This window comes from Podarcis erhardii (assembly GCF_964252035.2).
Source record: "Podarcis erhardii genome assembly, chromosome: 2".
Classification (NCBI taxonomy): domain Eukaryota; kingdom Metazoa; phylum Chordata; class Lepidosauria; order Squamata; family Lacertidae; genus Podarcis; species Podarcis erhardii.
This window is the reverse complement of record NC_138498.1, coordinates 57,772,008-57,797,884: the sequence shown is the minus strand read 5'-3', so window position 1 is coordinate 57,797,884 and position 25,877 is coordinate 57,772,008. Positions and strand designations below refer to the sequence as shown.

General features: G+C 39.0%; 1 protein-coding gene across 7 annotated transcripts in view; it reads right to left on the bottom strand.

Annotated features, from left to right (window-relative positions):
• Positions 1–25,877, bottom strand: part of RAPGEF6 (Rap guanine nucleotide exchange factor 6) — a 146,390-nt gene that overhangs the window by 60,149 nt on the left and 60,364 nt on the right. For 6 of the 7 annotated variants that reach the window (XM_081850305.1, XM_081850309.1, XM_081850306.1 and 3 more), the window contains one exon: positions 2,029–2,160. In XM_081850305.1, the coding sequence (XP_081706431.1) occupies positions 2,029–2,160 (132 nt within the window). Of the gene's footprint in view, positions 1–2,028; positions 2,161–22,754; positions 23,676–25,877 lie in introns of those variants that run through there. The other variant, XM_081850311.1, reaches the window with a different exon arrangement.

Genomic DNA, 25,877 nt, shown 5'->3' with positions numbered 1-25,877 from the left:
CTTTATTATATAAAAATAAAAATAATACAGCACATCCAAAAGGCCTCAGGGGAAACACAAATGGTAGGCAATTTGTTGCTCATCAGCTGGCCTTGTGAAAACTCTGGTTGGAAACTCTGGCCATTTTCTATCCACCACTACATGAATGTGGCTTGAAACATGGGACTGGAAATATTCCAGGGCATATCCCAAGCTATTCCATGACTTAGAAATGCATGAATTTGACATGTTTAACCCAGCTGTGCATTTTAAAGCTCACATACATAGACTCTTCTACAGTCTTTCCCACCATGAATGTCTAGAAGCTGATAGTCCGGGCAGGAAATTATTCTGGGCTTACTGAATGGCCGTAAGGTATAGATGTGTGGCTTTCTATATATTTTGAGCCACCACATAGTTCACTTTTAAGCAGTTGTCTGAATCCACAGAGAGAATTAAGCAGGAACAGATATAGGAAAATATCTGCCTTACACAGAGTAAAACCGCTAGTCTATCCGGCTCAGCACTGTCTGCACTGACCAGCAGCACCTTTCCAGGGTTTAAAACAGGGATGTTTTCCAGATGAACTTGGAGATGCAGCAGGTTGAATCTGGGGCTTTTGTCATACAAAGCAATTGCTCTACCACTGAAATATAGCTCTCCTACTATATATTGTTGTCTGGTTCTTGAATTCAAATAATCTTCCCTGTAGTCATAGCAATTTTGATCCAAATCTTTTACATTTTTTTTGTACTACAAGCTCTTTAGTGAGACACAAGTTTCATTATAAGGCAGCCTTAAGTTGCGTGTCAAGACCCCGAGGCCTCCCCCCAAAGCTGAATAAAAACACATGGGTTCAAATAGCCAAAAGCCACCACCACCCCCGGCCAACTGAAAGAAGAAGAAAAGGAGGCTGAAGAGTTTAGTAGGGTTCATGTCATTTGTTCCCCTAGCAATGCAGAAGCCTGAAGCTCTGTATAAAAAACTCTCAATAACACAATAACACAAGTGTGCCTACATCAAACTAGAAACACATACTTAAGTCTATTTATATTGTTTAAGCACTGTTTCCTTCCTATAGCACAAAGAGCTCTATATGCACATTTAATGAGAGTAGTGTAAAATATAAAGGGTTGTATCCAACAAAGTTCGTGTAGAAGAATTGAACCTAGATCATTTAAGTTAGCCATTTTAATTTATTCCAGTGAGTCTACTCTGAATAGGCCTAATGTTGGAAGCAACCCAGCTTTTACCCAATCTATTATTGTCAATCAATTCACAATTAATTAATTAATTAATTAATTAATTAAGCCAAACTCACTCTAATCTGCCATTTGCTTAAGTTGACTTCAACACACACATATCATTAAGAGCACTGCCCTCCTTTTCAGTTGCTGCTGAGCCTAGTGAGTGTTCAGTGGCTGGGGACTCAGGACACCAAAACACTTCTGATTGTATCCTAAATCTCAGTTGATACACTGCTTCTTTAGGCATCATGGGGGAAAAACCTCCATTGGTTACAATAGCCAGGAATCACCTGAATAACTACATATTATCACAAACACTGATTTTATTATTATTTCAGTAAGATTTTAACTTGAAACAAATTACATCATTATCTTCCAAATCAAAACTTAATATTCCTCTGGTCTTACTGAACCCAACATATTACAGTGGTACCTCGGGTTACATACGCTTCAGGTTACATATGCTTCAGGTTACAGACTCCGCTAACCAAGAAATAGTATCTCGGGTTAAGAACTTTGCTTCAGGATGAGAACAGAAATTGTGCTCCGGCGGCACGGCAGCAGGAGGAGGCCCCATTAGCTAAAGTGGTGCTTCAGGTTAAGAACAGTTTCAGGTCAAGTACGGACCTCGGAACGAATTAAGTACTTAACTTGAGGTACCACTGTATTTTGTTCATTGTGCTGTCAAATTTTAAAAGTATATGATAGCAATCGTATGCTTCTGCTAGCATACAGGGATTCAACCATTTAAGTCCTCCCTCTTTTTATGAAAACAGAATGTTAAAACAAATTTTGGACTTACTTGGTAGATGTCAGATAAACTGCTACTCCCAGAATCACTAGCAATGCTGCAACCAGACTGACTTGAGGGGACATGTGTCACCTGTGGATGTTGACCATCTGTGAGATGCATCTTGGTCAGGTCTGCAGGAAGCTGGAAGCAAAGTGTAATGTAAGGGAAGTTAAATAGGCTTTCAATTTCAAGCAATTCATGCTATGTTTAACTTGATATAATTTAATGCTGACTGAGAAAATGCAATATACATTGGTTTTATTTTTTATTTGGTTGAAATATTGTCAGTTACCAACTACATATTAAGCCTTGTTGAGTTTAGGAAAACAACTTACAGTGAAAACTTGTGCATGTAAAAATTGCACTGGCTGCCAATTTGCTAAGTTCAAGGTGTTGGTTCTGGTGTACAAAGTCCTACACCTCTTGGGACCACAAAAGCTAAAAGAGCATCCTACCCTCTACGTACCCAATTGGTCACTGCTTTCTACAGATAAGGGTTTCATGCACATCAAGAGATCTGTTCCATAAGATATAGAGATCTGTTCTTCAGTGTGGTGGCACCTAACCTTTGAAACTCATTCCTGTTATACGTCAAACAGGCACAGTCTCAATTGCCTTTTTTGGTGCCAATTAAAGACCTTCCTTTTTAAAACAAGCCTTTCAAAAGGAGATCAATATCCTAGGCTATACCTGTATTGAATAGGTAATGAATTTTACATATGAAATTGCTTAATTGTTTTTATATAATGGAATTGTTTTCATTGGCTATGTTTTTACTGTGAAATTGCTTTAAGATGTTTTATGGGAAAGTGTTTCATAAATTGGATCAAATAATAATAAATGCTTTGTATGCAAGTGGTTCCACATTCTAACCTAAGCACCTCCATTTTCCAGTGCTGGGAAACAATAATACTTCAGTAGCCTCTGCTGCCACATGCTTCTTTACAAATACATTCTGCAAACATCTGTTACTATCATATTATGCAACAATTATTAGTACAGTGTGTTTGGCATAATACAAAAGTCTTAACACAATAAATATAAGGGAGGAACGACTACCTGAAATGATTATCTGTAATTTAATTACAATAATAAAATATTTAGCTCAGAAGCAGAATGACAACTATTAAGACGTCATGTTCATTTGAGCCTGTGCTCCAAATGTTGTAATACTGTTCCTAAAAATCGGAAGAAGAGACTCTTCAGTGGAAAGACTTAAAGCACACCTTGAGTTAACTCAATTTTAGCACATTTCTAAACAACCTGCTTAAAACTGTATTTCTTTTTTAAAAGAGAAAATCATAACTGTGAACAGAAGCAATGTGCTCAGATTGAGAATCTGCAAGAAGTATTTTTCTGAACACCTGCTAAAGAACAGCAGATGCGAAATAGTGAACATGTTCCAAGGACATTAGGAAGTTTCCAGATTTGAATAGTAGTTTCAAAAGCCAGCTAACAGATTGGCCCGAATGTCAGGCTGCTTATATTAAAGAAAGAAAGCAGGGGGGGGGGGATAAATCCCCTGGCTGAGAATTAATTGGCTTTCTGTCAGCACATTAGATGAGATCCTGGCATATACTTGCATGACCTCTTTATGTAATCACAAAGGCAGCTCTGAAGCAAGACAACCTACATTTACTAAGTCCTAGGTATTCTATTTGGTGTGTGTATGTGGAGGGGGAATACTAAATTCAGTAGCACCTGCATGTCTGCCATTCTAGAACATTGAAGATGAGCAAACATAAATGCCCATTAGCCAACATCATCACATAGACGACTTATTTTTAAATAAATATATCCATGACATATCTGCGTGTATTTTATCTTATAGTCTGCCTGTAAGATTTTCATAACAAGTTACAAAATAAAACATTAAATCAAATATCACGTCAACAATTATGCAGTGGCCATTAACCAAGATGCAAAAAAACTTAAGTTATTAAGGGAGGGGACACAAATTTTTAATCTAGTCCATGAATGCATGGCCAATTATTTTGGGGAGGGGGTTTCACGGTTAGGGCACCACCCAGAGAAAGCATTGTCCTAGATAGCCACACCCCTTTATCTTTGAAGGCAGTGATGTTCAAAGCAGAGGCTCCAAAGATCCTAACTGTTTGGAGGTTCATTGGAAGCAGACGGTACCAATATCCCAGACCATTTAGGGCAACAGTGAGAAACCTGTGGTCTTCCAGATACTGTTGGACTACAACTCCTATCATCCCTGACCACTGTCCACGCTGGCTGGGACTGATGAGAGTTGGGAGTTCAGCAATGTTTGGAGGGCTGGTTTCTCATCCCTGATTTAGGGATTTAATTATGGACATAAAGGTAAAGGTAAAGGTAAAGGTACCCCTGCCCGTACGGGCCAGTTGTGTCCGACTCTAGGGTTGTGCGCCCATCTCACTTAAGAGGCCGGGGGCCAGCGCTGTCCGGAGACACTTCCGGGTCACGTGGCCAGGGTGACGAAGCTGCTCTGGCGAGCCAGCACCAGCGCAGCACACGGAAACGCCGTTTACCTTCCCGCTATAAAGCGGTACCTATTTATCTACTTGCACTTAGGGGTGCTTTTGAACTGCTAGGTGGGCAGGAGCTGGGACCAAAAGACGGGAGCTCACCCCACCGCGGGGATTCGAACCGCCGACCATGTGATCGGCAAGCCCTTGGCACTGAGGTTTTACCCACAGCGCCACCCGCGAACAAACCTAAAACCAGTGCAGATGCTTAAATCACCAGATAAATATGGTAGCAACTATATTTTCAACCAGCTGCCAGTTTCCAAAGACAACCCATGTAAAATGTTATCATGGCATGATTCACCAAAGCAAGATCATGTTTCTTCAGAAAGGGCTAAAGCTGCAGTACCTATTGAAGTTGGTGAAAGTTGCCATGGATGTTATTTGGGCATCCATTAGCAAGGCTTTATTAAAAGTTAAAAGTTAAAGTAGTGGACTGGATTCTTCAGTGGAGTGCAAATTCATTTAAGAAGTGGTTGAATCTCATTTGCATGGTCAACTATACCACATACTAACACCAGCACCATCTCTCTGGATGCTATTACAGTGAATCTAGAAATATTTGCTATTTTAAAGAAAATAAAATTCAGATGCAGTATACATTTACTGAATATCATTTTTTAAAGTTGGCTTTATATTTCTGACTGAGCGAATGAGTAGTTATCACTGTAAGCAGAGCTACATTTCCCTCAAGATAGAATCAGTATTTTATGTTCAGTTGACAAGTGAATCCAAAATTACTCCTCTTTTTATAAACTAAAAGAATTCAAAACAAAAAAAATTCCTTCCAGTAGCACCTTAAAGACCAACTAAGTCAGTTCTTGGTATGAGCTTTCGTGTGCATGCACACTTCTTCAGATACCGATGGACTTCCATTTCATGCGGCTCAATGTGGTGCCTTCCATAGTTCCAGTTACAGATAGGTAGCCGTGTTGGTCTGCCATAGTCAAAACAAAAAAAATTCCTTCCAGTAGCACCTTAAAGACCAACTAAGTCAGTTCTTGGTATGAGCTTTCGTGTGCATGCACACTTCTTCAGATACTTGGTATGAGCTTTCGTGTGCATGCACACGAAAGCTCATACCAAGAACTGACTTAGTTGGTCTTTAAGGTGCTACTGGAAGGAATTTTTTTTGTTTTGACTATGGCAGACCAACACGGCTACCTATCTGTAACTAAAAGAATTCAGATTGTAATAGATTCTGCTAGAAGCATATTGTCCCTCCTCTTTATAAATCAGTAGTTGGCAACATCCATGCTGAACCGTGTGGTACCAAACAGAATTTGTATAGTGGGTGAAAGAGACTGAATGAGCTAATGTGAATTATTTTTAAGAAAACAGACTAATAAATCTCCAAAGCTGAAATGAGGTGCATGAATGCACAAAATACCTATTTGAGACAAGCAACCTTTATACTGCCTGCCATTTTTAGCATAAATCTCTGCCTCTATTTTATATACATCACATTTATTATCCACACATATTGAGCTGCCTTACATACCTCACTATGTTGAACCGCACTGATATGATGAATTTGTAACATGATGGTAGCAGTTGTGAAAATGAAATGTAGGATAAGGTTTGAGCCATGTTTACTCAGTATAATATAACATATTTATTCAACTGTGAATGTTTCAAATGAGAGATTGTGTAAACCAAAGACATGTTTTCCAGGAGCAATTTGCCCTCTCCAGCCAGATCATTACCTGCATCAAGAATTCTTATAATAATGCTGCAAACATACAATTATTTGTTCAGCTGTCTGAACAACGAAATATTGTTCTACTGCCATCCCTACCACTAGAAACCTTGCAGATCCTACTGTCCATTGCCTTCCCTAAAGCTGTATTTATTGCAGGAAAAGTACTTCTTTTTCCTAATACTGCATGCATAGAAGAAAGTTACAACTCGAGGATTAGTGATTTTCTATATATATTCTGGCTACTCGACTCATTCTGGCTACTCTACTCTTCTTGGTTCTATGGCACATCCAAATGGACCACATTTAAACAACTTCTCATGTTGCCTATATCTCTACTACTTGTTGCTCAGTCTGAAAGACTGTCTTCCCTACCTATTTTCCTCTAGCTTTCCTGCCCTGATCAGTATAAGAAACAAATCCTGAAATTACTCAAGAATACCAAGCCAACTCTTAGATCACTAAATTAGCTCTGCACTGGGCTACTTGCCAACCACATTTCTTTGGAATACAGTCACTTTTTGTTTTATTGGCTCCAGACTTCCTGCATCAAACAGACTAATCTTTTCAAGAATATTTATTTGCACCTTATAACTGTGGGTTTACATGGGGACAATTGCTCCATAGATACCAAGTATACTTAACAGGGGACAGGACCACAACACAAATAGGTAGTTCCCACACATCTTGCTGCCAATGCCAATGTAGCCCAGTGAACAGTGACAGAGCTGCATTCAGTGACAGTTCAAGTCCCATTAACTCACCAGGTGATGCTGGGCAACCCCTACTTCAACCTTTGCTCCCTACTGTATAATTGCCCTAGTTCACACGCTCATCATGCAAATAAAGTTGATACATATTGCCTAATACTATTATGCACTAATGGAAATGAAAAAATACTAAAATAAAACTACAGTGGTACCTCGGTTTAAGAACAGTCCTGTTTCCGAACGCCGCAAAACCGGAAGTAGTGTCCCGGTTTCCGAACATTACCTTGGTCTAAGAACGGAATCCGAACAGTGGAAGGGCACACCGGCAGCGTGAGGCCTCATTAGGGAAAGCACGCCTCAGTTTAACAACAGTGTCGGTTTACGAACGGACTTCTGGAACGGATTAAGTTTGTAAACCGAGGTACCACTATATTAAGTTCTCACTATTCTGTAATGCCTGTTGTCTTTGGAGTTTTCTTGGCATGGATACTGGAGTGGCTTGCTGGTTCCTAATCCAGGTGGATCACGTTTGGTCAAAACTCTCCACTATGACCTGTCTGTCTTGGGTGGCCCTGCACAGCATAGCTCATAGCTTCTCTGAGTTATTCAAGCCAGGAAATTGAATGCAGATTTCCGAAAAATAGCAAGGAGAGACAAGAAGGCCTTCTTAAACGAGCAATGCAAAGAAATAGAGAAAATCAAGAGAATGGGGAAAACCAGAGATCTCTTCAAGAAAATTGGAGATATGAAAGGAACATTTCGTACAAAGATTCCCATAATAAAGGACAAAAGTGGTAAAGGACCTAACAGAAACAGAAGACATCAAGAAGAGGTGGCAAGAATACACAGAGGAATTATACCAGAAAGATATGGATGTCTCGTACACCCCAGGTAGTGTGGTTGCTGACCTTGAGCCAGACATCCTGGAGAGTGAAGTCAAATAGGCCTTAGAAAGCACTGCTAATAACAAGGCCAGTGGAAGTGATGATATTCCAGCTGAACTATTTAAACTTTAAAAGATGATGCTGTTAAGGTGCTACACTCAATATGCCAGCAAGTTTGGAAAACTCAGCAGTGGCCAGAGGATTGGAGATCAGTCTAGATCCCAATCCCAAAGAAGGGCAGTGCCAAAGAATGCTCCAACTACCGCACAATTGCACTCATTTCACACGCTAGCAAGGTTATGCTTAAAATTCTACAAGGCAGGCTTAAGCAGTATGTGGACAGAGAACTCCCAGAAATGCAAGCTAGATTTCAAAGGGGCAGAGGAACCAGAGACCAAATGGCAAACATGCGCTGGATTATGGAGAAAGCTAGAGAGTTCCAGAAAGACATCTACTTCTGCTTCATTGACTATGAAAAAGCCTTTGACTGTGTCAATCACAGCAAACTATGGCAAGTTCTTAAAGAAATGGGAGTGCCTGATCACCTCATCTGTCTCCTGAGAAATCTCTATGGGGGGCAAGAAGCTACAGTTAGAACTGGATATGGAACAACTGATTGGTCCAAAATTGGGAAAGGAGTACGGCAAGGCTGTATATTGTCTCCCTGCTTATTTAACTTATATGCAGAACTCATCATGCGAAAGGCTGGGCTGGATGAATCCCAAGCCGGAATTATGGTGCTGGAGGAGACTCTTGAGAGTCCCACCAAGTGCAGGAAGATCAAACGTATCCATTCTTAAGGAAATCAGCCCTGAGTGCTCACTGGAAGGACAGATCCTGAAGTTAAGACTCCAATACTTTGGCCACCTCATGAGAAGAGAAGACTCCCTGGAAAAGACCCTGATGTTGGGAAAGATGGAGGGCACAAGGAGAAGGGGACGGCAGAGGACGAGATGGTTGGGCAGTGTTCTTGAAGCTACCAGCATGAGTCTGACCAAACTGCGGGAGGCAGTGGAAGACAGAAGTGCCTGGCGTGCTCTGGTCCATGGGGTCACGAAGAGTCGGACACGACTCTTACAACAACAAATTCTGTAATGCATATGCTTCCTAGATACCATATTTTTCCGTGTATAAGATGCCCCCATGTATAAGATGACCTCTATTTCTTTTAACCCAAAATTAAGAAACTAAGTTGTTTAGCTTCTTTGGGGGGGGTCACTTCCGCCAATCACTCACCCGCTTGCCTGCCACTGCCACTCGCACAACTTGCCACAGCCACCAAATGTCTGCCTGCTCACTGCCACGAACAGCCCACCCACCCACTTGCTGCAGCCGCCAATCGCTTGCTTGCCTTGCCATAGCCGCCAAACGCCTGCCCAATTGCTGCAGCCACAGCCAATTGCCAGCAGGCCTTGCCGCAGCCACCAATCACCCACCCAATCGCCGCTGCCAATCTCCTGCTTGTTGCTGCCATTAATTGCACATCCCCCCTCTGCATTCACTATCCATGTATTATAAGATGACACTCAAATTTTTCCTAATTTTTTTTAGCAAAAAGCATCATTTTATACATGGAAAAATACAGTATTCTCCCATCTAGCTATTTACATTTAAGCCTTCTCAGCTGGGTGAATAGATTGCTGACATAGATATTGTTCATAACTAATCTGTTGTTTTTTGTTTTGTTTTGCAACTGTTTTTGTTATATTTTGTGCATTCTTTGGGACATATGTGGAAGATGATTAATAAATAACTGTTCTTATTGCACATGGACATTCACTGACTATCCTACTTTGTCAACTGTGTGAATTGATCTGGAAGATGGCAGGCTTATATCCATGTAACTAATAAAATAGTCATACAAAAATATGGACTGTTTATTTAATGAAAAGGCTGATTAGAATCAGACAACTGACAGTGTTAAGGTGACAGGTTTCACATACAAAAACCACATTCTTTCATTTCATTTCAGCCTTGAATCACCACTACTGACCTTTTTAACAAGAGGAAATTAAAATGCAAGAGACCATGAAAGTGTGCTGAGTGCCTGAATGCATTAAGAGTCAAGGCATTCAATGACGTTGCTCCCACAGCCACCTAATTATATTCTCTAGCCTAGATAGTGTTTCCTATCACACACAAATACTTCATTAACTAACCTATGATAGAATATCAGCAAGCTATATGTGCAAGCTATTTATCCATATGTTCTAGCTAAAAATACATCTATTCTTAGAAAGTCTGTCCTGATGGCACAGGACCTTTGGTTTGTGACACAGACCTAGAATATTAACTGTCTGACAGCAGTCTGGAAATTTGTTTTTCTAAGGGTGGCACACATGGCCCTTAGGATAGGAAAGCTGTCATTGTAGCCCATGTTCTAGGTTGACAGCTGAGGCATGGGGTAGGGAAACTAGGAAAAGAGACAAGCAGAGAACATGAATTATAATTCATTTCAGAATGGTAAAAAAGCAAACATATGTGATTCAAATGATAAAATTGTATATACTGATTTAACTTATGAAAAGCTTCAACAGGGGAATAAATATCTAAGTGTCAAAATCAGTCCCTTGAAGTGACCTCAGAAGCCAGTGCAGATGGAACAGAACTGGTGTTACAAGATCAGTTTGCCTTCAACCTTCAACAGTCAACAGTCTGGCAATCACATTCTGCACTACAGTGGTACCTCGGGTTACAGATGCTTCAGGTTACAGTCTCTGCTAACCCAGAAATAGTACCTCGGGTTAAGAACTTTGCTTCAGGATGAGAACAGAAATCGTGTGGTGGTGGCAACGGGAGGCCCCATTAACTAAAGTGGTGTCTCAGGTTAAGAACAGTTTCATGTTAAGAACAGACCTCCAGAATGAATTAAATTCTTAACCTGAGGTGCCACTGTAATTGAAGCTTCTGGGCTGTTTTCAAACACAGTCCCTTGTAAAATATATTTCAGTAATTCAACCTGGATGATGAGGAGGAGGAGGAGGATTATATGCTCTGGTAGTTGAATGTAATATTTAGATCAGATATAAGGAATCTGTCATCTTCCAGATTTTATTGATGTACAATTCCCATCATCCCTGACTACTGGGCCAGGCTGGCTAGGGCAGATGGGAGTTGGAATAATTCCATTGTTTAACCACTGGTACCATCTAGCTCAGTACTGTCTCTGCAACTACTCTCTAGGGTTTCAAACAGGAATATATCCTGGGCCTACCAAGAGACACTGGGATTGAAACTGGGACCTACTGCATGCAAACCAATTTCTTTTACCACTGGACTATGCCCCTTCCCCCACAAAACATGGGCTCTTCACCAATCTCGCTTTAAGGCAGGCTTCGTCAAACTCGGCCCTCCAGATGTTTTGAGACTACAGTTCCCATCATTCCTGACCACTGGTACTGCTAGCTAGGGATCATTGGAGTTGTAGGCCAAAAACATCTAGAGGGCCAAGTTTGAGGAAGCCTGCTTTAAGGAATTGATTGGAGAGACTGTAATCCCCACTTGATTTTCTATCTTTCACCATTTTGAAGCTTCCTTATTTTTTATTAGCCAAGAAACATGACAAAACATGACCATTTAAAATATACCTATCATTATAATTTATGTTGTATTGCTTTGTTCCATGTTTTCAGCATGTTTTTCTTAACATTTAATACACTGAATGCATTATGCCACCTATGTGACCAAGAACAAGGAGGCCTTTTTGAAGCCCCACAAGTAACCTACTTCATACTAAGGATTTGTTATGAGAATAACTCTTTTCAAGACATGTTTTCAGTAGCTTAAATGTTTATATTCTACCCCAAAATTACAATTTAAAACTAGTTTCCCTTATGTACAAAACCCAAACAATTCAAGCTTATGGGATATATTTTCACCTAGCTCTTTCCTCTATACAAATTTACTTTTTTAAAACTATCTGTTACAGAATTGTTACTAACATAGGCTGTTCTTAATATACAATTCTAAAATATCTGAATACCAGATATTAATGAATAATAACAAAACTTCTCCACTAGAGCAGCTAACCTATCGCTCTCCATAAGTTGTTGTACCCCAACTACCATCAACCCCAATCAACATTTCCAGTTATCAGGAATGATGAGTACTGTAGGTCAGAAACATCTGGAGGCCACAATTTTGCTACCCCTGATTTGAACAATTCAGTTAATAACTGATTAAATGAAACTTTCAATAACTCAAGCAGCTAGTTTTCTGATATGGGGTCATAATCCTGAAACAGATGCATTTCGCTTTCAAAGACTAAAGCTGCATACTTTGTAGAAGAATTTGTATTGCATACTGGATAGAATTCTTCAGTATGGACTTCTGAAAAAGTGCCTTTAACATGCAGTAAAAATGGCACATTACCATAACTTCTGCCGCCCCACTGGCCCAAGAGGGTCAGAAACTTTCCATAGCAGTTTCCCACCACTTTATGTAGGTCAGAATTTAAAACTGATGAGTCTGTAATTTCCTGGGTCCTCTTTCCAACTGCATCCATCTATCTATCTATCTATCTATCTATCTATCTATCTATCTATCTATCTATCTTGCTACTACATTGACAAATTTTCAGTAAAGATGCAGATACAGAATATAGTGACAAATTCCTTATTTTTGACAGCATATCAACAACAGCATTTGTAAAAATTGCAAACACCATCTTAAAAGAGACATTTTCCCTTTTCTCTTTGAAAGAAGGAAATCCCTGTTTCTAAGCTGCCTGCTACATGACATGTACATATAATATGCTTCTTCAAAATAAACTATGAAAATTACTCCCACAATATGAAATAACGGCCACTAATTTTGATGGCTTACAAGACAATTAGACCAATTCATGGTGAATAAGGCTATCCATTGCTGTTGGTCACAATAGCTATGCTCTATCTTCAGTGTCTGAGGCAGTATCCCTCTGAATACCAGCTGCTCACAAGTGCCAAGGAGAGGACAGTGCTGTTGCACTCTGCTCCTGCTTGTGGGCTTCACACTGGCAACTGTGAAACCATGATGCTGCTCTAGGTAGGCCTTTGGCCTAGGCCCACCAGAGCTCATCTTACGTTTTCAACATAAAAAGCAAGCAAGTATACTTCTTGCTTTATATTTAACCCACTTGCATTAATCAATTAAGTTAGTCATACCTCAGGTTAAAGACGCTTCAGGTATCATTTTTTCGGGTTACAGACCTGCCAAAACCCGGAAGTACCGGAACGGGTTATTTCTGGGTTTCGGCAGAAGCGCCAAATCGCAACCCGCACGTGCGCAGACGCGCTGCTGTGGGTTGTGAATGCTGCGGGTTGCGAACGTGCATCCCGCACAGATCACATTCGCAACCCGAGCGTCCACTGTATCTTTAATTGACTAGCAGTCCTAATGTGTACATTTTGTGAGTCCAAAGTCCAGCATTCTGAATGGGTGCTTAGGATATAACACCATTTACAGAAAAGACACATGAACTCTTTTTCAGTATCAGGACCTCTGAACCAATCAAAGCTTTTTCTGGGTACCATTCTACTCCAGAGACACAAACTAAAGCAAGAAACAGGCACAACTAAACTCCGCCCCCTCGTGGTAATAGACTTGTCCGATCGCCTCTTGTCAGGTGCTTGTGTGGGTACATCCTCCTCTTCTCCCAAATTGCTAGAGAGCAGCTGCCAATTGGCTATAAAAATAGTAAGGGCAGACTCATGTTTATCTATAACTTGGTAGCAAACTAGCTTCATTCATTCAATTACTTCTCTGTACTTATATATTACAAATCACCAGTGTATGTATATCCAAAATGGCATAATTTTTCAAAGTTGCTACAAATGCAAGTATATTCCAAAAGTTCGCTCTCATAGGTTGCTGACATAAAACTAGGGATTCCACAAACCTATTGGAGCTTACACTTAAGAAAGAACTTGGGAGGCTCATGAAAGCCCACCTCAAAGTAAAAGTAAGCTACCCTACCTCACCACCAGTCCTGCTGCTGCCATCACCTCTCCAAAACACCCTCACTCTTTCCCTGGGAAGCAGCAAAAGCAATGGGGGAAGCACCCATATGGGTTTGCTCCTTTCTTTTCAGCACTCTGGCCAGTAGTTAGCACCCATTTTTTTTTAAAAAAAGGTTCAGTTATAAAGTTTTCAATAAATTCCATTTTGTATATAGATTTTTTTACCTTTCGGAGAGTATCATAAGAATTACATGTTTATTATTATTTTTCTATGGTGCTTATTAGTTCTGTATCTTTATGGTCACTATTAATAAATGAAATTTGTGTACGGGTCCACTTGCTTAGCATTTGTATTTTGTACTATTTACTTATATGAAAGATGTTTCTTAATATGGGCACTGTAAACTTATTTACATAAATATCCCTGATCATGAATAAGAAGCTACACCCATGAGTGTACACCCATTCAGTTGGGAAATGAACATTAAGTAGCTGACTGCTAATTAAGTCAGCTTTCAACTTTTGAAAGGAAATGTAACTGCAATGTTCCTTGTTATCTACTGCTGAAAGAGGGACAAGTTATACATATATGTATAAAATGGCTTTCATTGTTTTCAAATGAGCAACAAATTTTAATATTGACATTACACTCATGAAGGCAACTTGCGTTTTTTTAAAAATAAATTGTGCATACACTGAATGCTTATTAGTTTTGACAGATTGTTATATATCGGTTTCCTAACTTTCATGATTAGCTTTACTAAATTAATCTTTGGGAGATATTTAAACAGGTAGTTTCTCCTTTCTAAAATTTCAATATTTAGTATGTTGAACAGTGTGATTTAAAAGGCACATTTCATACCATTTAAACAGAAGAAGAAGAAGACAACTAATATTATTAAATATATGTGTTTATCTAACGTTATTGTTGGTAGTGAACTGCAATTTGAAATTTGAATTTCTTCAATATAACAGCCACAAAATAACTATTTTGACGCTATAATCATTACTCCTAATACAGTGGTACCTCAGGTTAAGTACTTAATTTGTTCTGGAGGTCCATTCTTAACCTGAAACTGTTCTTAACCTGAAGCACCACTAATGAGGCCTCCCGCTGCCGCCGCACCGCCAGAGCACGATTTCTGTTCTCATCCTGAAGCAAAGTTCTTAACCCAAGGTACTATTCCTGGGTTAGCGGAGTCTGTAACCTGAAGCGTATGTAACCCAAGGTACCACTGTATTATAATAATAATAATAATTTATTATTTATACCCCGCCCATCTGGCTGAGTTTTATAGAGTTGCATTTAATTATTATAGAGTTGTGTTTAATGCAGGGCTGCATTAAAAGTGTCAGCATTATTATAGAGTTTGTTGCACACAAACCAAGAATACCTCTACAAATTTGTAAAGCATAAGTGAAAGCCCAAGATCATAGATGCTTGGTGTACTTAAAGAGGGATGGAGTTCCAATGAACCAGTGCCACCAAATTGAAGGACCTGTTTCATGTACAGACAACCCAAGGAACCGAAACACAAGGTACTGTCGACAGAGCCCCTTCAGCACACCATAGTAGTTGGACAGGGTTGTAGGGGGCAGAGATGTTCTTGCAGGTAGCCTAGTTCTGAGCTATATAGGGCCTTATATACCAACTTTAAAACCTTGAGCGTGGCTAAGTAGCATACTGGCAACCAGTACAATTCCTTAGGTCTGCTTCACACACAAGTCTAGCTGTGGTTTGTGGTCCCAACTTAAGGACACCTCCACATAAGCAGCACTGAAATAATTCATTCATGAAGTTAACATCATAAGCACAACATTATCTTTGTTAATTTTCAATAGCTTGGCCGTCATATTAGTGGATAGCCTATTATCACCTAGGGAATTCACAGCTGAGATGGCATGTCAATTGAAGGCTTGAGGCTCACACTCCCAACCATCACTCTCAAACTGTATAAAAATACTTTTCTTTTAAAAATTAGCAACAAAGGTTTATTGGAGACTACACTGACAACAATGATTTATGTCAACAACAAAATTTTAAAACAAATTTGACCTGAAAATTTTCAGAATTTATTACATCGTATTTGCAGGAGGTGTATAAGGACTGAGATGATCTTTCAGGTCTCTTTCAAGTTATGCAAGTCTTAATGTGACAATAATCAGTGATTGTCCAATGTCCAAGTGTCCAAACTAACAATCTAGTCATCTGCGTAAACACAAAGTTAGAGATTTATCAAGTGATTGTTTTCATTGTTTTATTCCTCAGTACAGTCGTACCTTAGAAGTTGAACAGAATCCGTTCTGGAAGTCCATTCAACTTCCAAAATGTTCGGAAACAAAGCACAACTTCTGATTGGCTGCAGGAAGCTCTTGCAGCCAATCGGAAGCCATGGAAGTCCGGTCAGACATTCGGATTCCAAAAATAGTTTGCAAACCAGAACAGTCACTTCCAGGTTTGCGGCGTTTGGGAGCCAAAACGTTCAAGAACTAAGCTGTTTGAAAACCAAGGTACGGCTGTATCCCCTGTCACAAATAAGCCTTCAAAGTCTTTCTTAGTACAAAGCATTTTATATAAATCAATACACACGTCTGACAATGAGCAACATATAAAAGAAAACAGAAGTTAAACATTCACAAGCAATAAAAACATTACCAATATTTTTTCCTTAAAAACTACAGAAGGATAAAATTAGTTATCTGATCAAGCTGGCTAAGTTCCTATTATTAAGCCTTGAAGGACAAAAATGCAATGTACCATTTCAGAATTAAGAAGAGCGAAAATGCCAGAGAATATAAAAGCATTTATGCTACATAATTTTCTACATCTGTCTTTGATTATAGCAACCTTACGGTAAGAGCTGTGAAAATTTGTTCCAGTAAGTGCCCAAGCATTTTTACCTATTTTAAACCACTTTAAACAATGCAAAGAAAATCAAAAGCAATAAAAACAGAGTGATTTATTTCAAGTTACTAGGAACTCTTGTTTTAAACAAGGAAATGAAATTTGTACTCAACTAAAACTGGTGACATCAATGGTCTGTGGGCACCAAATCATCTTTCTAAATGTTATACAGTGTGTTGAACAGAAGGAAAGCAAAATTAACAACAGACAAGTAGAAGGTACATGGTTGTCTTGGAAGGTGGGGTGCTTCCATTAAGAATCCCAACAAGGAACCAACTGAAGCAGTATAGATTAAAATTATAATCCTACACCCAAGGGATTCCCAAACTGTGGCCTGCAAACCATTCAGACGGTCTCTGTTATGTCTGTGGATTCATGGGTGAAGACAGCACACCCATCGTATTAAAAATATACATTGATTTTTAATTGTAATGTTACTGCTTCTTATATTCTATTTCTTACATTGTATCTTATTGTATTACAAATTTGAATTTGATACAATAATACATAAGAAATAAAAGCAGCAATAAGAATACAATTAAAAATCATACAGCATCTAGCACAGTACATTAAAATTGCTATAACAGTCTGGAAAAATCATGAAGTGGTTCACCAAGATCCTCAGCTATGTTCAAGTGGCCCAGGAAGGTGGGAGTTTTGCAACCACCATTACACTTCCTTACCAGGGAGTATGGTCTCCTGAAATTAATACGACTTTTTTCCAAGTAGACATGCACAGGATTGCACTTTCATCTATAGCAGTCAGATTTAAATAGGCAACTTGTACATTATGTGATCAAATAATATTTTAACATAATAATATCACAACAAGAAGTCAATTTTAAATACTATTAAATTAGAGACAATTCTGAATGTAAGCATTCTAAATGTGATTTTTACGACAGAGGCTGCTTTTTAACCATAGGACAATATGCTTTACACACAAGTCAGACCATCGGTCCATTTAGAACAATATTGTCTACACTGACTGGAAGTGGCTCTCCAGGATCTGAGTCAAGAGCCTTTTCTACCCAGAGGCGCCAGGGGTTGAAGCTGGGACCTCCTGTGTGTAAAACATGGATTTTACCACTGAACAATGGCTCCACCTAATTTGATTCAAATTGAATGAGTTCGAATCCAACAACATCTGGAGAGCACCATCTTGGCTGCCGTTGATTTGCACAAACCACAATTTGCCTAGAAATTAGAGCTTGAAATGGATTTTTCATTTAAGTTTGGAGGCAAGTTGCTTTTTGCCCATTTTGATCAGAAAGGAAAACTACAGTTTGTCCCAAAGAGGGATGGAAGGAGGAGGAGATCAGGAGAAGAGAGTACACTTGTCCAATAGAAAACCAACAACAGATTGACTATTAGGTATGAGTCAGGCCTACTGTATTATTTATAATTTTTAACCTCAAGAGTCAAATATCTTACTTCACAATTGCTTTCCCATGTACAAGAAGTAGATCTTTTAACTCAATCAGCTTGTTAGGATGTCCTGATTACATTATTAAGATCTCTGCATTAAATTAAAGGTTCGACTTCAAGTAAGTTCTTTCTAAAAAGAGACTTACTACAAATGGTATTATAAAAAGCAAAGAGATTTTATTTTTATTTTTAAAATAAACTTTTATTTATGTAGATTTATGTTCCCACATCAATGCTATTTCTTATTGGTATTCTTAAAATGTATGGGAAAGAGGATCCCATCACGACCAGGTCAAGAAATTACATCCTTGCAAGGATGGACTAGTTGACATAACTCAGGGGTCTCCAATATGACATCCACAGGGTCACACGTGCCTATAGAATGCTACCTTCATGCCACCAGAGTTCCTTGTGCACAAATGGCAGTTTCTCAACAGTTTCTCAGTTTGCAAATGTGCTCATGGACCCAAAATGTTTTATGACTTAAAGAGTTTTATCCTGGGAAACTCTTAGGATAAATTGTTTCAGACAGACCAAATCCCTTCAATGTCTCACAGTGATACTTCAGTAACACGTGAAACATTTGATTTTAACAGATTAAAAACATAAAAGCAGTGCTGTACTCACTGTACTTACATTATTATAATACCTGCACTATTCATTCCATCAACACTTCTGCAGAGATCAAGATACCCTTACAAGTTGTATTTACATTATCTCAATTAGGTCTAAGCCCTTAGAAAATATACAGTTTCCAAGTAAGAAGCACAATTGAATATTTAAACATTATATACTATACTATACTTTAATTTGCTTCACACAGTCAAGGCTTTGGAAGTTAAATAGATTATTTAAGTTGGGACAACCCATTCCTATTTCAAACTTATGGGGTGGGGTTTAACATTCCAGGGATGAAACGGACATTAAATGGCTTGAAATATAGGTAAAAAAAAAAATCTTTGGTCATCCATCAGTCACAACTTATGTAAACTGCTTTGTGAGGTCCGTCTGAAAAGCAAAATTTCTTAAATTAAATAAAATCCTATATGCCAATAAAAAAGTGATCATGTAAGCAGTAATATTTCTTAACAGTGGTACATTGATAAGAGGTGATAAGGAATTTTGAATGCCATCCACAAACAACCCAATAATGAACCTGGAAGTATTTTAGAATGTATGATGGGAAATGGCCAGAGGTATACAATCAAACTCATATTTACTACATGATACATTTAGAAAAGCTTGACTAAGAGAAGGAGAAAACAGCACAACCAAAGAAAAGTAATGAACTACAACACATAGTTTAAGATTCCTAATTAACACAAACTTTTATTCTTGGTTTCAGGCAATAAGGTATGTTTATCTGGCTCCCTCGGCCTGTAAAGCAAAATGAGCGCCACAACCCCAGAGTTGTTTGCGACTGGACTTAACTGTCAGGGGTCCCTTTACCTTTCCCTTTCCCTTTCCCTTGAATAAAGAAGCATCTAGTAGGCCTGGGGCAAAAATGGGAATACGGTTGAAGTGTTTCACAAAAATCTTTGACCACTCTGTAAAACATTTTGGTGATGGAGTGCTGTACAATGTGGCAAAAGTATCTGTCCACTCAAGAGTGAGGACAGGATGTATTGCCACCATTCTGACTCATTCACATCATCATTATGTAAGAACATAAGGAAGATCCTATTGGATCAGGCCAATGGTCCACCTAGTCCAGCATTATCTCCTTACAGTGGCCAAGCAGGACCAGAATGCAACAACACCCACTCCACTTGTGATTCCCAGCAACTGGTATTCAGTGTCACATTTTGTCTCTGACAGTAAAGGTAAAACATAGCCCTGAATCCATCTAATTCTCTTTTAAAGCCATATTGGTGGCCACCACTACATCTTGTAAGAGCAAATTCTATATTTCTAACTGTCCGTTGTGTGTAGAAGTACTTCCTTTTGTCTTCTAACATTCAGCTTTACAGGAAGGCACAAGTTCTACTATTTCAAGGGGGGGTGGACTTCTCTATTCACTTTCATCACACTATGCTCTATCATTCCCCTTGTTCACATTTTTTCTAAATTAAAAATTCCCAAGTTGTAATCTTTCCTCATTGTGGTGTTGTTCCAGCCCTTGGCTCCCTTTGGTTGCCCTTTTTTCTTTTTTGCATCTTTCCCAGTCTAAAATATTATTTTTTTAAAGTAAAGTAACAGAACTGTGAAGAGAATAGTGAAATGTGACTGCCCACATGATCCCCAACATACTATCAAGGCAGGAGTTGGGTGCAAGTCGGCAATAACTCACAAGGTGTTTGTGAAGTTAACTCTTTATTCAAAGAAACAAGATAGTTCAGGCCTAGTGATCACAGCAAGCCTTCCAGTAGGTCTTGCCCCAATGAGGCAGTTGTGAGGACTGAAGGTTCCTGCCTTCCCACCACTCTCTAAGGCTGCTCCTCCCCTTGGTCCTTCCCCAGGAAACTGAGGCTCCTTCGTCTTCTCTCTCTTTGCTCCACCCTCTTCATTCCTCTTCATGTTCTGGGAGACCAGGGAGGAGGGGAGCTGGCCACAGCAGGACGGGGAGACTCCCTAGCTTCTTCAGCGGCCTGCTTCCACTCTACTTCTTGGCCCCCCTCCTCACTAGCCCCCTCTTTTGCCTTCAATTCTGAACTGTTCCCTGTCACAGCCTCTTGCTCCTCACTAAACTCTGTTAACCCTTCAGCTTCAAACATCTCCTCCCGGTCTGCTCCCTCTTCTCCCTTTAAGCACTCATCATCGTCCTACCACCAACCCCCTGGCTCTGAGTCTTCTTCCCTTGGGGGTTCCCCAGCTGGTGCCCCTCCCACTCCTCTGCATCCAGCCAGTCCATGACACATACCCAGTGAAAAGAAACACTCTTTTTTTAAAATTGTCCCAAATCAGTCACTGATCACTCCAAGTAAAGCCATAGCTTGCAAATCTGCTGGAACTGAAACTTAGCCACTTCAGCCATCTAGGCCTCCAGGGCAATGATGGATCAACAAACACCCACAAGATCCTTCTGAAACAGCACAACCCTATCCAGAACTGGTCATATCCCCACTTCTCCACCATAATAGCCACCTACACACAGAGACTCCATCTTGTCAGGATTTAGTATGCTACATTACTTCTTTAAGCTAGAAAACACATAGTGCTAAGAAAGCAGCACTCAAGTCTTCTAGACTCACAGGGTCACTGAACTTTGAATCGCAGGAAATGAAGAGCAGGGGCAGAAATGTTTTCCTAAGCAAGCATATTAGACAAGAAACTAGTTCCTGTCATGGGTGTCAATTTCACTATGCTGGCTGTATGTCTTCTCTCCTCTTTTCAGTCTCATATTGGGGGTGGGGGTGGTGCACACCTGAGCATGTAGGTTGATATTGGGCACTGCCACAGCACAGCTGCCTTACCTAGCTGAAGAAATACAGTGTTGTGATAGTTATTCAGGGTAGGGGGAAAGACAGGAAACAGAAGATGGATACAGGAGAATTCTAAGAACAGAGCATCCAGCCTGACAACAATACAAGACCAAAGTGGATATTCACCTTTTCAAATCACTTATTTGCAGGGCTGTTAAGAAAAATAGGTTCGAAAATTTGAGATAAATAAAGATGCCCTGAATATAAAAGCTGCTGGTCACATGAAACAGCCACCAACTTTTAAACAAACATTTGCTATCTTAAATCCTTACCAAGAACAATACTAAAGAGGGATGCTACCTATTCCTAGCACACAGCATGTTGAAATTGTAGAGACAAATGGGGGTGACACAATTTTTAGTTGATTTTTAGTTCTTCATTTTCAAAACATCAGCAAATTTTGTGTACTGTACATATTTATTATTACTATGTTCCATTATCATAATAATATCAAGAGGGAGAATACTAGACGAACTTTCAAGCTCAGGAGCTCTATGAACTTTCCACCCACAAGTCAATTACCGTATTTTTTGCACCATAACACTCACTTTTTTCCTCCTAGAAAGTAAGGGGAAATGTCTGTGCGTGTTATGGAGGAAATGCCTACGGGTGGCATGCCTACGGATTTTCCTCCTCTAAAAACTACGTGCGTGTTATGGTTGGGTGCGTGTTATAGAGCGAAAAATACGGTACTTCACTTCAGCCTTAACAACCAGAAAATAGCTTCTAGGACACTAAAGTTTGCTGTTGTGAAGAAGCAGTGAAACTTTCATGGAGGTATAACTTTTGTTTAAAAAGAAAGAGTAAGGATATCCAAAATATGTAGCTTTACAGATAATTGCTTCCTCTTGCAATGTCATATATGTTGCGAGAAATACAGCCATAAACAGTTGCATTGCAAACTGACTATCTTCACATACATAATGGTGTTACTTTGAAGACACGATCATTTCCTAATTACAAGCAAAATGAGGAAACCATAACCACAGCTTTCTGCGACTTTAGGTGACTGTTAAGGAGGCCAAAGAGCTCAAGCATTAATATATATCTTGTTAGATTTAAAGATTTCTCTTACACCAAACTGAAACATCCTAAGATTACCACAATAGTATTAGAGAGTTTCTAAACTAGAAAACAAACTGATTGTATGTTTAAACTTTAAAAAGTTCTTAAGTAATAGCTATTTTCAAATTATGTTCAGCTTGAGAAAAACCTACATATGAATTCTTACTTACTTTAGAGGCCCAAGGCTGCAGGCAGTTGGCGTAACAACGAACAAGAAAAGCCATTTCCTGGGTTGAAGGGAAAGTTTCCACTCACCAACAAGAAATTAAGATCCTTAGAAGTTTAGAAACCATAAGCCAAAGAAATGGATTTTCAGGCACAAAATCAAGTAGACTTTAATTTCACAGTGATTAATTAAAAATTAAATTCCTACTGTATCTCAGTGGCTTTCAGCGTTGCAAAAATTACTGCAAAAACAGTCCAATTTCGACAAGTACATAATTGCACATTCAAAATTTTCAGTGCTGCTTCTTATTCAAATACAAAGGTCAATAGATTTCCCCAGGCAGGAAATATACCTGAAACAGCTAGAATAAATTCTAGAAAGGTTTACAAGTTAAATGCAACAGTCTCTGGAAAGCTGAAAGCTGAATTCCTTTTAAGTATTTTCCCATTGCAAGGCACAGGTTAAAGCTGGTTAGTCTTCAGAGTCCCATTTCCTCATCTTCACATTTTATAATGCAGGTATAGTTTTGCAAAGATTCTTGTTAAAGCAGATCTCGGATGACTGTGGAATCCTTCATATTAAAGTTCCTTCTTTATACTCTTGCCCACCATGACAAGAGTAAATCCATTCTCAGCTAGTATCTTCAAGATATATAAATATACACAGTACTCTTAACAGGTTTGCACTACAGAATTGCTCAAAGCCTCTGCGATCAAAGCCATTTCCCTCCCAACCCCCTCCAATGCAGAGTTTAAAAATGCTGCAGTATAGCTTAGAATTCTAATGCACAGCCAGATACATGGTTAATCCAAACCCAGCATTTACCAATTAAAACATTTCTAATACATTGCAAAAGGCAACATCCCCAGCAAGACTGAACGCTCGAGTCCTAATTCCTACTATCTTTGCTCGTTTCTCAGCAGCTCCCTCAGGAGAAGCTCTCATCGATTGGATGCTCCGCAGCAAGATGAAATATCTAATAAGGAGGGGAGAGAGTGGGAGGGGAATGGAGCTAAAAGGATGACATCACCTGTATAGAAAGCCTTTAGAAACTGCATTAGATCAATTGGCTACTGTATCTGCAGATGCAGCCAGAGCATCTTTATTGACCTAGTATAAACACACCTCTGTACAACAACAATTCAGCAAAACATACTCTATGTTACATTTCATATCACTCTGCTGATCTGACTGTGCACACAATTCCTTTGGGTGGTGTTGTTTTTTTTAGCACTTACTCTTGAAATGTGTCTATCAGCTCACATTTTTTTCTAAGTAGCATTATGGACAAAGCATATTTCTTATCATTGTGATAAAATTTGGCACTGACAATTCCTTCATTATGACCTGCTGCTTATTATCTCCCTACAGATTCTGCCTATCCACACCCTCTCATAGCAAGGAATTTTATTGAAGAGACTAAACTTTCTCCAGTAATGTTGAAAGATAATTTTAATCACTAGTCAGGTGACCATCTTACAATAGGTATACTACAAAAGGCAGACCAAATTTGCTTTTATGACCAAAGCGAAACATTTTGTGGTTGAAAATGGGTGTCATTCACCCACAAGTTTACATCAACCTGCAAGTTACATTCGATTTGTATCTTCCCAAAATATATTAGTTAAGAGCAGAACTCATCAAAGCTTGAACTGGCCAGAAATGGAGAAACAAAGATATACATGCAATTGAGATCTTGTGTAGAAACTGGGTTCTATATTCGAAGGCAGCAACTTGAAAATACCGTAACTTTTAAAACACAGGGTTGTATCCATCAGCATCCTTCCATTCACAGGAGACCCTGTTTGATCCAGTGGAGGCTCCCCTATATGGGAGGAGGTGATTTTTCACTAATCACCTTGCCCTCTGTAGCCCCTTTAACTGGCTCCCAGATTTAATCCAGAGTATTAGGGAACCCACCAGCACAGCGTGGAATAAGGGCACGGGAGAAGAAAGAGGAAATTGCCTTCCTTTTGCTCTCCAAAGCCTCCTCTGTGTCTCAAAGAGCCTTCCATGAACAGAAGAACAGCACTGGATAAAACTGATATGTACCTAGAGTATGCTTTATTTAAATAATTTTCCTTTTTGTATGTTTATTTATTTTAAAAATATATTCAGTACTGCTTGAAAAATGAGAAAGTATTCTGCATTTAAACTAATTTTTTTGTTCACAATAAGGCAGCAGATGAGCAGCCCCACTACTGTACCTACATCTTTTTAAATGATTCATGTTAACACTGCTCAAAAGTGAACAGGTATAAACCCCAAGTAAGAAACTAGGTTTCCAAAGAGTTCAACTTAAAAATAATTGTTTAGTGATGCAATGTAACTATACTAAAACAGGCTGTATCATATTAAGAGACATGCAGTTTATTTTTATTTTAAGAAAAGATGCCTGATTAACAACAAACATATTCTGTTGTACAGTTGAACTGTGTGTGTTAGTTTTGAAATTGCTGCATTGTGCATGAATTTACTCCACCAAAGATTTTTAAGTGAATGCAATATTTCACAACTACTGTAAACATAAGCTTAATAAGGGGATTTTCTCCCCTTCCTTTCTAGTTTCCCCTTTAAGTGAAGATGACATCATCCTTTTCCTTTTCCTACGAATCAGACTGCAGCTACTGCAACACCCTGGGGAATGTATCTCAGCCCCTACATGCAATCCTGCCAGCCTAACAGCTATGTGCAGGGTGAAAAACTGACCTAATTCTATGCTGGCACCCTTTTAAAAAGCAAAGTGTCTTTATGCCACTCTTACATAAATTCCTTAATAAATTATCTGTTGAAGACAAATGTCAAATGATCAAAATTCATTATCTGCAACAGAGGAAAATAACCAAGTAGGATTTTAAAATGAATGCAATCAGAGCTAAGGCTATATTAAATATGTATTTGTCTGTAAATTATTTATTTCATTTTTTTTAAAAAGGCTATAAATGAAATAAAGTGACTTTTTTCTTTTATTAAACACTTTAAAATAATCCATCTACATACTGAAGTAGGAGAGAAAACCAACAGGGTGATGTGAATATGATGGAAAGAACACTGTATTTTTGTAATCTGAATACTGTTTGGAGGTTTATTACTGGACATTTTTTCAACAGGACTAGAGGCCTGTTCT